Source organism: Pituophis catenifer, unplaced genomic scaffold (genome assembly GCF_029215685.1).
Source record: "Pituophis catenifer annectens isolate HBS135680 unplaced genomic scaffold, rPitCat1.0.hap2 SCAF_3, whole genome shotgun sequence".
Lineage (NCBI taxonomy): Eukaryota > Metazoa > Chordata > Lepidosauria > Squamata > Colubridae > Pituophis > Pituophis catenifer.
In genome coordinates, this window is record NW_027256883.1 from 42,023,686 (window position 1) to 42,037,424 (window position 13,739).

Consider the following 13,739-nt stretch of genomic DNA (forward strand, 5'->3'; position numbering starts at 1 on the left):
CAGGTGGCATGCAGAGCCATATCTGTAGGCATGCAAGCCGTTGCCCTAGCTCAGCTCCAGCACGCATGCGCATGCCGGCCAGCTGATTTTCAGCTGGCACCACCCATGCCACCCCTCCCCTCCCAGGGTTCTCCACGTGGCCCATTTTGGATGCCAGGTAAGTACAGGGCTCGCGTGGAGGCTCTGGGAGGGCGTTTTCGGCCTCTGGAGGGCCTCCAGGGGTGGTGGGGAGGCTGTTTTCACCCTTCCCAGGCTCCAAGAAAGACCTGAAGTCTTGGGAGGGCAAAAAACGGGCTATCCAGGCCCACTGGAAGTCATGAAATGAGCCATTTCTGGCCTCCAGAGGGCCCCCAGGGTGGCAGAGAAGGCCAGTTTTGCCCTCCCCAGGCTCCAAGAAAGTCTCTGGAGCCTGGGGAGGGGGGAAAACGGGCCATTTCTGGCCTCCGAAGGCTTCAGGGAGGCCTGCTAGGCCCAAAACAGGGCACGGGGGTTCGTGCGCGCATGCACAGGGGAGCATGGGGGTGGGGCATGGGGGACATTGAATTATGGGTGTGGGCATGCATGCACACAAACCCCCTCCCCCACTCCCCCCGCTTTTTGCACACGGCCAAAAGGTTAGCCATCACTGGTATAGAACAAGAGAAAAAAATGGAATTGAAAGCAGAATGTAAAAAATCCATTAAAAGCAAGGAACAAATCATGGGGGAAGAACAGACTTTAAAAGCTAGGCAAAGCCAACATAAAAAAGGGAATTTCTAAAAGGTGCCTAAACACAACATTTTTGGGGTCAAAGAGGAAAGAGGTCCCATATGATAACCACCACTTTTTCCCTGTTCATTTCCACAGAGTGCAGAGAATAGGATCCAGATTATTTCACTCCATCTAATTGAAGGGAAACAATAATAAGGATATAATAAATAATACTAGGATATGATATACTGGTATACTAGTTTCTGTAACCATTAGGTTCTTGTAATACACATATGCCTTTGTATTTGTATCACATATATTATGCCTTTATATTTGTATCTCCTGTAACAAACATATTCTGTTATTAGGCCTGTAATGTATTTGTCAAACATATGTCCCTGCCATTTGACCTGAACCCCTATCAATCTTCTCCCTGTTTTTTTCTTGTGCCATCTAAGAGCATGGTACGTATATCTCCAAGGCATAATTTACACCTCAGTCTTAATTTATGTTGATCTGGATAGACTCCTACTTTCCAGGGCCAGGGGGCCTAAGTGGCCAATTGAGTAAACAAAGAAATGCTCAAGATGACTAATTGGGAAGTTTCTATTCCCCCTTGCAGGGCAACAAGGAATGCACGGGCCTAGATTGGGAGGCCAGAGTTGGGTACTAAGCTGACGTCTCTGAGGGTATAAAAGGACGCCATACCTTCCCCAAGGTGTGGCTATCTCCTCGCATGCATTGTATCTGTATGTTCTGGATATAGTTCTACCCAGTATTTTGTTTTTGGCCATAAATAAAATCAGTTTTTTTTGCAAGCCTCGTCTTGAGTCTTTCTCTTTGGCATTCTGGTGACTCAAGTGTATTATATAGCAGTTCTATACTCTCTATTCAATACTAAACACCTACAAATGAAATGAGACTTATTCTAGGTAAGTGGGTAAAGGACAACCTAATCTCTTCCACGAAAGCAAGATTTTTGCATAAATTATATTCTTGCAGTGATTGTAGAGAACACTGATTGGCAAAAGGAGGTCCAGGTTCAATGCCTAATCTGTAGATATATGCCTGGGAACTCCGGTTGGAACTTTAGTAAGCTTTGGCCAGCAACATTCTAAAATAATTTTTAGAATTTTTTTTTTTAAAGCTAACTTGGTATAGGACAATATATTGTATTTCTTTTCACATATTTATACTTCTTTGTCAAAAGTATCCACCATGGAAGGTGAAAGGGTATTTAAAAAAAAATAAAAAGAGCAGCCAAGATCTCATTACTGAAGACCTACATCTTTTTTTAAGTGTGTTGTATATGTGATTAATATATAAAAGGAACAGGACTTCAATTATGCAGCTATCATCTTGTATGTTAGACTTGTTAGACTTCCTGGATAGAAAATAAATTGATTACTTGGATAAAGGCTTCTTCCATTTTCTGCAACAGAAAGTTCACACACAGTATTTCCATTTCCTTCATTCCAGGACAGCCATTTGTTTGTGGGGAACTTCAAAATTCTACCAGTCTTCAGATGTTGTAATGTTACCTATCAAAGAAAGAACAGGAAACAGTTGCATAAAACTGTGGGGTTGGTTTTAACTGCGGAGTCTTGCCACAATTGCAGCGCAACTATAAAAGAAAGTAAAATTAAAACTTAGGATAACCAATAACTTATTCATACCTCTTTCTTATAGTTAGCTTCAGAAAGCAGTCCAATTTAATTTCTTTAAACTGAATTTTAACACTGAACATTTTCAATTTGATATAAAAGACTTTTGCAGAAATAAACCTGATCACTTTATGTTCTAATGCTTTGTCCTTATTAGACCAGCTCCCTTTACTGATATACACAAAATAGCTACAGTGCCAGGAAAAACCCATGTTCCAGTAAGTTACGTGTTTCTTTGAATGAAGGTCATCCTTTCAAATCCAGAAACCATACTTATGAACCTTGGACTCAGATACTAAAGGAAAATGAATCAACAAAATAGAAAAATAACAGAATCTCTGAAAGAATGAGAGTTAGACTGAAAATATTTTCACTTCCATTTTGAGTGTTCTATTTCAAACAGTACAAGTCCTTGAGTAGCAACTATTGCTATTAGAGTACGTCTATTAAAAGTTTTTCTTTGTAAATTAAGCTTACAGAATAAAACACAACTCTGCATAGGATACTAAGCAAGAGACCAATCTACTTCTACTTCTCCAATAGCTGTATTGCAGAGCAAATACAGGTATTCTAATAAAATAATCAATTTACTTGGTCTTGTGAGCAAAAGACAATAAAATGGGATCATGGTTGCACTGGGGTAAACGCTCTTTAGAACTAAAATGGGAAAGTTATGGGCCTCCACATACTGTACTATAGTATCTGGGAACTCCAGCTGGCATGGCTAGTACTAAAAGGTTCTGTGACCTGCCCTAACTTTTAGAGAAGATCAAAAACTGGTCATTATTTTAATGCACCCCATTTTGTCAACCTATATATATTTACAAGAAAATAATTATTTTCTTGTAATTATTTTGCCAGGTTAAGAGGTAGAAGATAATCTATATTGAATGTATTATTGAAATGAGATGTTAATCATGAACTTGTTTTAGAAAGTCCACACCTGTGTGGATATTTACTTATTTCTTATTTCTCTCTTTATTGGATTTATTTGCCACTCAACCTCAAAGCAACCCTGAGCAGGTTATAAAACTAGAAGCTTTAAAGATTAAAATATAAATATATTTAAAAACAGTAAAATAGAATTACAATCAAAAATAAAATTGCAGTTAAAAGATGGGGAGGAACGGAGCAGGTAGGAAGGTAAGATATTTCTAATCCATTAACCAACTCCAGTGTGATATTGCTCCATTGTGGCTCCAAGCCAGCTGGCAGAGCCAGGTCTTCAGCAAATGGCTTGCACTTATATGATAATATAATTTGATGAACAATATTTCATATTGCATCAAGACAATTCTGGGCTATTTAAAAAAAAAATCTCTTGTTCATTTGTTTAAAAAGAAATAGCATCTATTTATCTGTTTAAATAGCTAACCTATTGTCTTCTAGCTGTACTACATCAACTTCCTGAATTCCTAGTGGTCCCAACATATTAGGAGGCCATGAGATGGAGTAATTGGTCTAAATATAATATTCAGTGACAGGGAATAAGAAACATTGCAAAGTGTACCAGGAACCTGACCTTTTCCAACATCCAGTCTGCATATTGACTTGATCCATCGTGGCCTATTCTGATTTTGTAAATGTTACCAATATCTTTCATTTCAACCTGAATAGTCAGAAATAAAAACAGATACAACATGTCACAAAGAAATAGTTATGTTATATAAAAAGATAAAGAGATAGGAACATAGCGTGACACAATCATTGCCGCATGCAGGTCCTATGATTTATATGGAGCACTAGGGCTGGGTTGATCTTTGAAGAGACGCTTTGCTTTCTGGAAAAAAAGCAAAACACCCCTATGATGTGCTTCCATGATCACAACAGTGAGCAAAGCATTGTGCCTCTACTAACATCAAAGCAATTGGTCTCTTCTCTATGAAGTAAAGCACCTTCTCAAGACCAACCACCCATGCAACTGTAAGGTAATGATAAAGGTGAAGGTGAAGGTGAAGGTGAAGGTAAAGGTAAAGGTAAAGATAAAGGTTCCCCTCGCACATGTGTGCTAGTCGTTCCCAACTCTAGGGGAGGGTGCTCATCTCTGTTTCAAAGCCAAAGAGCCAGTCCTATCCGAAGACGTCTCCATGGTCATGTGGCCAGCATGACTAAATGCCAAAGGTGCACAGAATGCTGTTACCTTCCCACCAAAGTGGTCCCTATTTTTCTACTTACATTTTTTACGTGCTTTTGAACTGCTAGGTTGGCAGAAGCTGGGATAAGGAATGGGAGCTCACCCCATTATGCGGCACTAAGGATTCGAACCACTGAACTGTCGACCTTTCGATCAACAAGCTCAGCGTCTTAGCCACTGAGCCACTGTGTCCCTCTATATGCAACTGTATAAAGTACTATTTGATATGGATGTAGACATGCATGTGTATTTATACATATACAGATATATATACATATATACATACATACACACACACATATATATACACCGATATTTATTTCTATGATCAGTAACATCATCACTATTGTTTTTTCATGAAGTCATATATACAGTGATAAGCACACATTTTCTTCACCATATATAAGTGATTACTTGATCTATTAATGCATTAAATCAGCCATAAAGTGAAGTATTTATATTTAGTACAGTCATTACTTTCTGTATCATTTGAGATTCAGGAAACAGATGCTCGACTACGTATGTAACAATCTAATATTAAATGGGCATAGATCAGTCAATTTAACATTATGAAGACAAAGCTGTGGAATAAATTAAGAAATTGTTTGATTAGGATATTAACTAATTAAGAAGAAATGTATTAAAATGTATCTAGACAAATTATGAAATTTAATTTGAAATACAGCCTGTGTTAATATATTTGTAATCCTTAGATTTTATTTGTACTAGTATCTAATCCACTTTGGGGGAGGGGAGAAAGAGGGGTAAGTTTATAAAATTTATAAAGACAAGGTGGGAGAATGAGCTTGCAATACAACATTTCTTGCCTTACTTTATTTATTTATTTATTTATTTATTTATTAATTTATTTATTTATTATTTATTTATTTATTTATTTATTTATTTATTTATTTATTATATTTCTATACCGCCTTTCTCCCGTAGGACTCAAGGCGGTGTACAGTCAAGAAAAATATAGACACACAAACATCATAAAATTGCTAATTAAAATTATTACTTAGTTTCGTCAATTAAATAAAACCCAGAATTAGATAACATTTAAAAAATCATTCACATGTTTGTATGTTTAGCCCTGCTTGTTGGAACATCAGGGTCTTGAGGGCACGGCGGAAAGCATGGAGATCAGGGATATTCCGTATCTCCAGGGGCAGTTCATTCCAAAGGGTTGGAGCCCCCACAGAGAAGGCCCTCCCCCTGGGAGTCGCCAGTTGACATAATTTGACTGACGGTACCCTGAGTAGTCCCTCCCTGTGAGAACGAACTGGTCGGTGGGAGGCTATTGGTGGCAAAAGACGGTCTCGTAGGTACCCAGGTCCTAAGCCATGGAGCGCTTTAAAGGTGATAACTAACACCTTGAATCGCACCCGGAAGACCACCGGGAGCCAGTGCAGCTCGCGTAGGAGAGATGTTACATGGGCGTAATGAGCTGCGCCCATAATCACCCGTGCAGCTACGTTCTGGACCAGTTGGAGCCTCCGGGTGCTTTTCAAGGGGAGCCCCATGTAGAGAGCATTACAGTAGTCCATACGGGAGGTAACTAGGGCATGAGTGACTGTGTGCAAGGCGTCCCGGTCCAGAAAGGGACGCAACTGGTGGATCAGGTGAACCTGATAAAAGGCACCCCTGGCCACGGCCGTCAAATGATCTTCTAAAGATAACCATGAATCCAGGAGGACACCCAAGTTTCGGGCCCTCTCTGTGGGGAGCAAGATCTCATCCCCTATTGTCAGTGATGGTACCAGCTGACTATACCGGGACGCCGGAAGCCACAGCCACTCGGTCTTGGAGGGGTTGAGTCTGAGCTTGTTTCTCCCCATCCAGATCCACACGGCCTCCAGGCAACGGGACATCACAGCAAGGGCATCATTGGGGTGGTCTGGGGTGGAGATGTATAGCTGTGTGTCATCAGCATACTGATGAACACTCACGCCAAAACCACGGATGATCTCACCTAGCGGTTTTACATAAATGTTGAACAGAAGGGGTGAGAGGACTGACCCTTGCGGCACCCCACAAATAAGGTGCGTCGAGGTCGACGTCTGCCCCCCTGCCAACACAAACTGCGAACGGTCAGAGAGGAAGGAGGAGAACCACCGAAGCACGGTGCCCCCTATTCCTAACCCCTCCAGCCGGTGCAGTAAGATACCATGGTCGATGGTATCAAAAGCCGCTGAGAGATCTAATAGGACCAGGATAGAGGAGCAACCTCTGTCCCAAGCCCTCCAGAGATCATCCACCAATGCGACCAATGCCGTTTCCGTGCTGTATCGTGACCTGAAGCCCGACTGGAATGGATCCAAATAGACAACTTCATCCAGGTATCGGGGTAGTTGTCGCGCCACCACACTCTCAACAACCTTCGCAACAAAGCAAAGATTGGAGACTGGATGATAATTTGATAATATAGCCGGGTCCAAGGAAGGCTTCTTGAAGAGGGGCTTCACAACCGCCTCTTTCAAGGCGGCGGGAAAGACACCCTCACTCAGAGAAGCATTTATAATCCCCTGGAGCCAGCCTCTTGTAACTTCCCGGGAGGCCAGTACCAACCAGGAGGGACACGGGTCCAATAAACATGTGGCAGCGTTAAGCTTGCCCAGAATCCATTCCACGTCCTCAGGAGCCACAGAGTCAAACTCTTCCCAGAGAACGCTCTCAAGACCTGCCCCCGTCTCCTCCCCTGGATCTACCCAATCGGAGTCCAGGCCTTCCCGAATCTGAGTGACTTTATCATGCAGGAATTGTACAAAATCCTCAGCTCGACCCTTTAAGGGATCTTCCCGTACCCCCACCTGAAGTAGGGAGCGGGTCACTCTAAACAGCGCAGCTGGGCGGTTCTCTGCAGATGCAATAAGAGCGGAGAAGTAGCTTATCGCCACTAAGTAGGTCTTAATATAAGATCTCACCTGTGTTCGGTCAGATTCAGATCGGCTTGTCCTCCAATCGCTCTCCAGGCGTCTTTTCCGATGTTTCATCTCTCTCAGCTCCTCGGAAAACCAAGGAGCTAGACGAGATCGGCATCAGGTCAGAGGCCGCAAAGGCATGACGCGGTCCAAGGCCCCAGTAGCCGCCCTGTCCCAGGCGACCACCAGGTCCTCAGTCGAGTCGTGAGCCAGAGTCTCAGGAAATGGCCCAAGCTCCATCAGGAACCTTTCGGGGTCCATCAGGCGCCTGGGACGGAACCATTTGGTTGGTTGACCTCCCTCCACAATGCCTCTGACTTTTTATGTACAGATTTTAATTAGAATTAAATCTTCAATACTTGCTTTTCATTTTAAAGCATTCTCTCCATCTAAACTTCTGTTTCTAAAATACCCAGGAAATATTGTGTTCCATCTCTGTTGTTCTCTTGGTTCTCTATACAGTGCACTTTATATAACAATATAAATTCAGTAAACCTTTACCAGACAGTTTCATACCAAATAATCTGAAGGATCTCATGAAAATAATCCCATTTTAATCACTTGGAAACCAATGAGATCTTATTGGTTTTATACCAACTGCTCTGATATGATCAGAAATTTGTCCTCTTTCAGCCTTTTCCACTTTAAGATTTTTTTGATATCAATTAATGGGAAAGATTACATAACCAACCAGAGCTATTGGTTTGTATGTTGTATACATGGCTAGATTGTTAAATCTAAATACATTTCAATCCTTTCCTACCACTATTCTGTAATCCAGGGGAATGACAATATCTTTGTAAACCACACTGATAGTTGTAGCAGTGGAATTGGTACACAGCAGACAATGAGCACATTAGGAATTCTAAGAACATGTTGTGGGCATGAGGAAAGTTTATCTTTCCACCCCAAAATGTCATGATGAATACAAATGGTAACACGCCTGAGAATGCTTGTCAGTGCAGTTGTTGTCTATTCCCTCAACTTCCCACTTCCCCCTCCCCTTTCTTATATTTTCCTTGGAAACTGAACACACTTCCAAGCATAGGGGTCAAATATAGACACCCACCTCTTCCTTAAAAATTCTGCAGCTCCCATGTAGGATTCAAAAGCATGCTAGAGATAACACTTTGCTGTGCGTCCATTTATTATTATTTATGCATTTATTTTGAAAAATATTTTTTTAAAAAAATATTGAGATAGAGCAGGGGAATTAGGTGGTTTTTTTCTGTTGGAATCCCAAAAGGGCTGTTAAAAAGGCAACTAGACTTTCTTGGTTTTTTTCACTGAAAACATTTCACTTTTCATCCAAGAAGCTTCTTCAGCTCTTGGATGAGAAACGAAATGTTTTCAATGAAAAAACCAAGAAAGTCTAGTTGCCTTTTGAACAACACCTTTGGGACAACCATGACCTGGATGACTGAGAATCTCCATAAACATTTTCTATTGGAATGCCCTTAAATAAAGAGTTGAATTTTTGAAAAGATGTTTCCTTGATTTAGAAATGGGAAACAGTGTTTCCTTCAGTACAAAAAGAGCTAAGTAGGCCTATACTATGTATGCTCAATTATAGATCTTAATATAAATCAAGTTATTTTGATAGTTGATGTTCAGAGACTAAAGAACCAGAGTAATTGAGAAGATGTAATAAAATATTGCTGACTAATTGAGATAAGATAATTGATTATTAATACAGAGACTAGTAGATTCACATATCATACCATGTTATACTTGGTGCTAACTAGGATCTGTAATATCAGCAAAATGATTCGGTTAATACATGACACTAAACATTAACCTGTTTTGTTTTTAATCAAATTAGAAATCCATATAATTCAGTGTGTTATCTTTTATAGGAACTAGCCAGATAGCAAAGATAATCCTTTTTGGCTAATACTTCCAAGGAACGTGCCAAGATACCTATTTGGATAGACAATGATATGATCAGAAAGTATTGAAGCCATACTTAAAGCTTTCGTTCTTGATTCAATTCATGTTCAAAAGTTCATCTCCCGTCTTGACCTAGATAATTCAAAATCTCCCCATTCCTACTTTTCCTCCTTTTTGATCCCTTATCAGATCTTGCAAGAAACTAATGCAGTTTGAACTCAAGATTCCTAATAACCAAAGAGAGTGAAGCAGCAAGACTTTGAAGGAACAATGATGTATAATCTTTTAAAGGCTGTGAAAACCTTAAATTCTCATAAGTTCAGACAAATGAAAATCAGGAAAATAGGACATTAAGTATTCTTCATCAGATACAGAGAATTGGGGTGAAGGACTAATTATTAAATCTGTCAAATGGGAGATGATGTTGCTATAATAATAAATATTGAGTTTATAATGAATTTTGAGTTTTAAAACAGAAGATGCTGTGATGAGGAATACATTACACCAGGAACTAACTAGTTCCATTGGTTTCTATTCTACTTGCATCCTTTCACCATCCAGCACTGCCCTGAACAGATCAGAGCCCTGGATGGATAAGAATTAAAGAAAAAGCTTCACAGAAAGAGAATGGGACAACTCACCATGGCCAACTCACCACGGCCAACTCACCATGGCTAACTCACCGCTGGACAACTCACCATGGCCAAGTCGCCACAGGCCAACTCGCTGCAGGACAATTTAATAACTCAATTATTTAAAATAATTTAAAAATATTTTAATTTTTGTCATTCACATTTTATTTTGACCCTCCTTTGGCATCTTTTCTTTGATTATTCTATTCCACTATTTCTTTGATATTAGTGTAAATCTTGTCCTGTGGTGAGTTGTCTCATGGTGAGTTACCCAGAGCAAGTTAGTCATGGCAAAATTCTTACCTATTTTTCCTCTCCACTCCCACTTCTTTTTAAATACTCTTCAGGTATTGTTAAACTTTACACACATTGTTTAGTGAAAAATTAAAAGGAAAGAAAGGATGTATTTTGCATATTTGAGGAATAGAATAGAATAGAATAGAACGGAACGGAACGGAACAGAACAGAACAGATCAGAATTCTTTACTGGCCAAGTGTGATTGGACACACAAGGAATTTCTCTTTGGTGCATATGCTCTCAGTGTACATAAAGAAAAATAAAATACATTCATCAAGAATCATAAGATACAACACTTAGTGATGGTCATAGGTTACTAATAAGCAATCAAATCATACTAGGAAAAAAATAAAACAATATAAATTGTAAAGATACAAGCAACATGGTTATAGTCATATGTGGGAAGAGATAGATACTAGGAAGGGTGAGAAGAATAATAGTAATACAGTCATAGTAAATAATTCGACAGTGTTGTGGGAATTAGTTGTTTAGCAGAGTGATGGCATTCAAGAAAAAACTGTCCTTGTGTCTAGTTGTTCTGGTGTGCAGTGCCCTATAGCATCGTTTTGAAGGTAGAAGTTGAAACAATTTATGTGGAGGATGTGAGGGGTGATCATGATTGAAAAATGAGGTAGATGATTGGGGAGACAAAGATAATCTAAATCAGGGGTGTCAAACTCGATTTCATTGAGGGCTGCATCAGGGTTGTATTTGACCTCAGGGGGCCAGGGTAGGCATGGCCAGGGTGGGCATGGCCAGCTCAATGTCACTCTGCCAGAGAAAATGGGCTCCCGAGCTCCATTTTTGGCTGTGATGGCCTTCTGCAACCCCCTGCCAGTGAAAACGGAGGTCAGGAGTGCTACCCGTGGCCCTTGTGAGCTCCATTTTCACTGGCAGAGGCACCATGGGCCAGTCCTTCACTGTTTCCAGGGTGGCCCCACGGGCCAGATCTAAGCACCCCGTGGACTGGATCTAGCCCTGGGCCTTGAGTTTGACACCCCTGATCTAAATGTTCTTTGGAGAAGGTATTCCTGAAATTGAGAACTGACTGACACCAGCTGCTAAAAGTTAATAGTGTGAAGAACGGATCTCAGAGTCAAGTCCTAATGGACATCAGTGGTCAAGATGGGTAGACAAAGAGGTAATGTCAGAATATAACCTTCTGATAGATTAAAGTAGATCAATGTGGGAAGATGTTCTAAGAGTGAAGTGTTTGTAAGAAGATTTATAGTGATTGTAGAACACCTGAAAAGAGATTCCTAGAGGGTAGGGCAGCTGCTTATCCTATTGTGTGGTATGTGAGAAAAGTAAGATTATGAACCAAACATGAATCTCAAGTTGAGTATAACCTCAGAAATCTGCATTAAATTAAATAAATATTAAAACAAACACCATAAGTAAACTGATTGTTTACATATTTGATGAAAAAGATATATAATTGAAAGGTATGTTTAAGATAAATGTGCAAGTCTTCAGGGAAAAAAAATGGAAAGCATTCTGGGTCATCCACATATTTCAAAAAGTAGTTTTACTATTACTATATTTTATTTTATTTTGTATTTTATCCTCTAACTATTGTATTTTAGCCTACTCTCATTTTAAATTGTTTGTTTAGAATTTTATTGGTAATATGTTTTTGAACCTGTACACTAAAATGGCCCATAGGCTAATCCATATCCATATCCATATCCATATCCATATCCATATCCATATCCATATCCATATCCATATCCATATCCATATCCGTATCCGTATCCGTAGCTGTAGCCGTATCCATATCCATATCCATATATACATCTATATCCATATATACATCTATATCTACATCTACATATATATCATCTATATCTATATCTATCTCTCTATCTATAATCTATCTACACAGAGAGAGAGAGATAAAGTTAGAGATAGATAGACACATATACACACACACATTTTACTATAGTCCATGTGTCCTAGCTGTTCTTAAATTAAATAACTACATTATTTAACCTGAAAAATAAATCATTTCATGCTTTGTGTATCATATGCACTTTAAGAAGAGACTCTCAAAAAGCATATCTTCTATAGAATGATTTTTAAATTATGGCTTTTCTAAATAAAAACATGGTGGGTAGCTCTGATGCACAATGTCTTATTGCAGTCCATTCATTCATATCTAGATACTTATTTAACTAACTATCCGGTTTGCCTTTTCCCTTGGAAAACACTTGTAACTACACCATGTTCTTATCTGCAATCTTCACCTAGAACAAGATAAGTTCCCCTCCCATGCATACAAAATTAGCTGCTTTAAATCAACTAGTTCATGTTTTTCAAACTACAAGTTTGGTTTGTTTAAATATAGTTTACTGAAAAAGCCACAAGAAAAGTTGGAGAGTTTTTTTCTCTTTTTGGAAAGCTTAAAGATCTATGAAGTTTCTTGTCAACTAGAAAGGGATTTATGTTTAATGTATAACATTAATCCTTTTTAATAAGCACTTAGTCATTTTTTAGGAAAAAGCCCCATTCAAATGATCTTCATTAGAAAGTGCTGCAAAGTACAAGTGTCAAGCTCAGTCATTTCCCACCAAGGCAGTCATTTTGTTAAGTGTTCATAGCACGTTCTCAAAATTCTCCCACCAACCGAGAAAGGTATGGTGTCATAGCTTTGAACGTTCTATTGGTCCAGACATTGTAGTTTGTAAATCATTGTTCATGGATTGTTGTGTTTCAGTATATCCTATTCAGTAAACTATGGTTAAACAAATAATGACTGTGTGATATAGGAAACCACAGGATGGTTTGTTTGTCTTTAATAGCAATTCACAATTTGGAGGTGGCGGATCAATGATCTGAAATGTTGAAGAAGAGAAAGATTACATTCTGTACATGAATTCTCTGTACTACCATGCCTTCAGAATGCTTATTGAATAATTTGACCCAATAGCATGACTGTTCTCTAAAAATTGCTAGATCAGCTTGATAAATTTTAACTTGTGTTTTTTTGTTCATCAATACAATGATTTACCATTGTATAATAAGATATGCTGGCAAGGATTTTCTCCCCCATGACTAAATGCTTTGGATTACATCATCCTTTCAAGGCAAACATAACTTCAACTCACATGTTTTCTATGCAGTATGAGATCTGCATGTCCACTTACTGGTCTACTGTGGCTTACATTTCAAAATTTCTTGTCCTAAATTGTATATCAGCATCAGCATCTGATGCTTATAACAAACATTAGACAGTTTTCATAACTTAATGATTACAACTTGCGGAGAGGAAGGACTGCAACTCTCAGAATTCGTCAGCCTCCATGGTTAACAAATGTAGAGGATACCAGGCTTAAAATAATATAATTTGAAAATATTTGAAAATGCTAATAAGTGACCAGCAATACAAAATCTATTCAGACTCTAGGCCACTGAAAAAAAATCCATTGATCTCAGTGCATTACTCAAAATAAAGTGCATCTATAAATTGTAATATGCAAGATATTGCAATCTATTAGAAAAACATAGAAT

At 39.0% G+C, this 13,739-nt stretch overlaps 1 protein-coding gene across 1 annotated transcript in view; it reads right to left on the reverse strand.

The window, feature by feature from the left end:
- The window catches only part of RP1 (RP1 axonemal microtubule associated), a 203,545-nt gene that overhangs the window by 138,708 nt on the left and 51,098 nt on the right, over window positions 1-13,739 (reverse strand). Inside the window, exons 18-19 of the mRNA XM_070942296.1 lie at window positions 3,877-3,963; window positions 2,099-2,231 (exon numbers count right to left, since the gene is read on the reverse strand). Coding sequence (XP_070798397.1) covers window positions 2,099-2,231; window positions 3,877-3,963 — 220 coding nt within the window. The remainder of the gene's footprint in view (window positions 1-2,098; window positions 2,232-3,876; window positions 3,964-13,739) is intronic.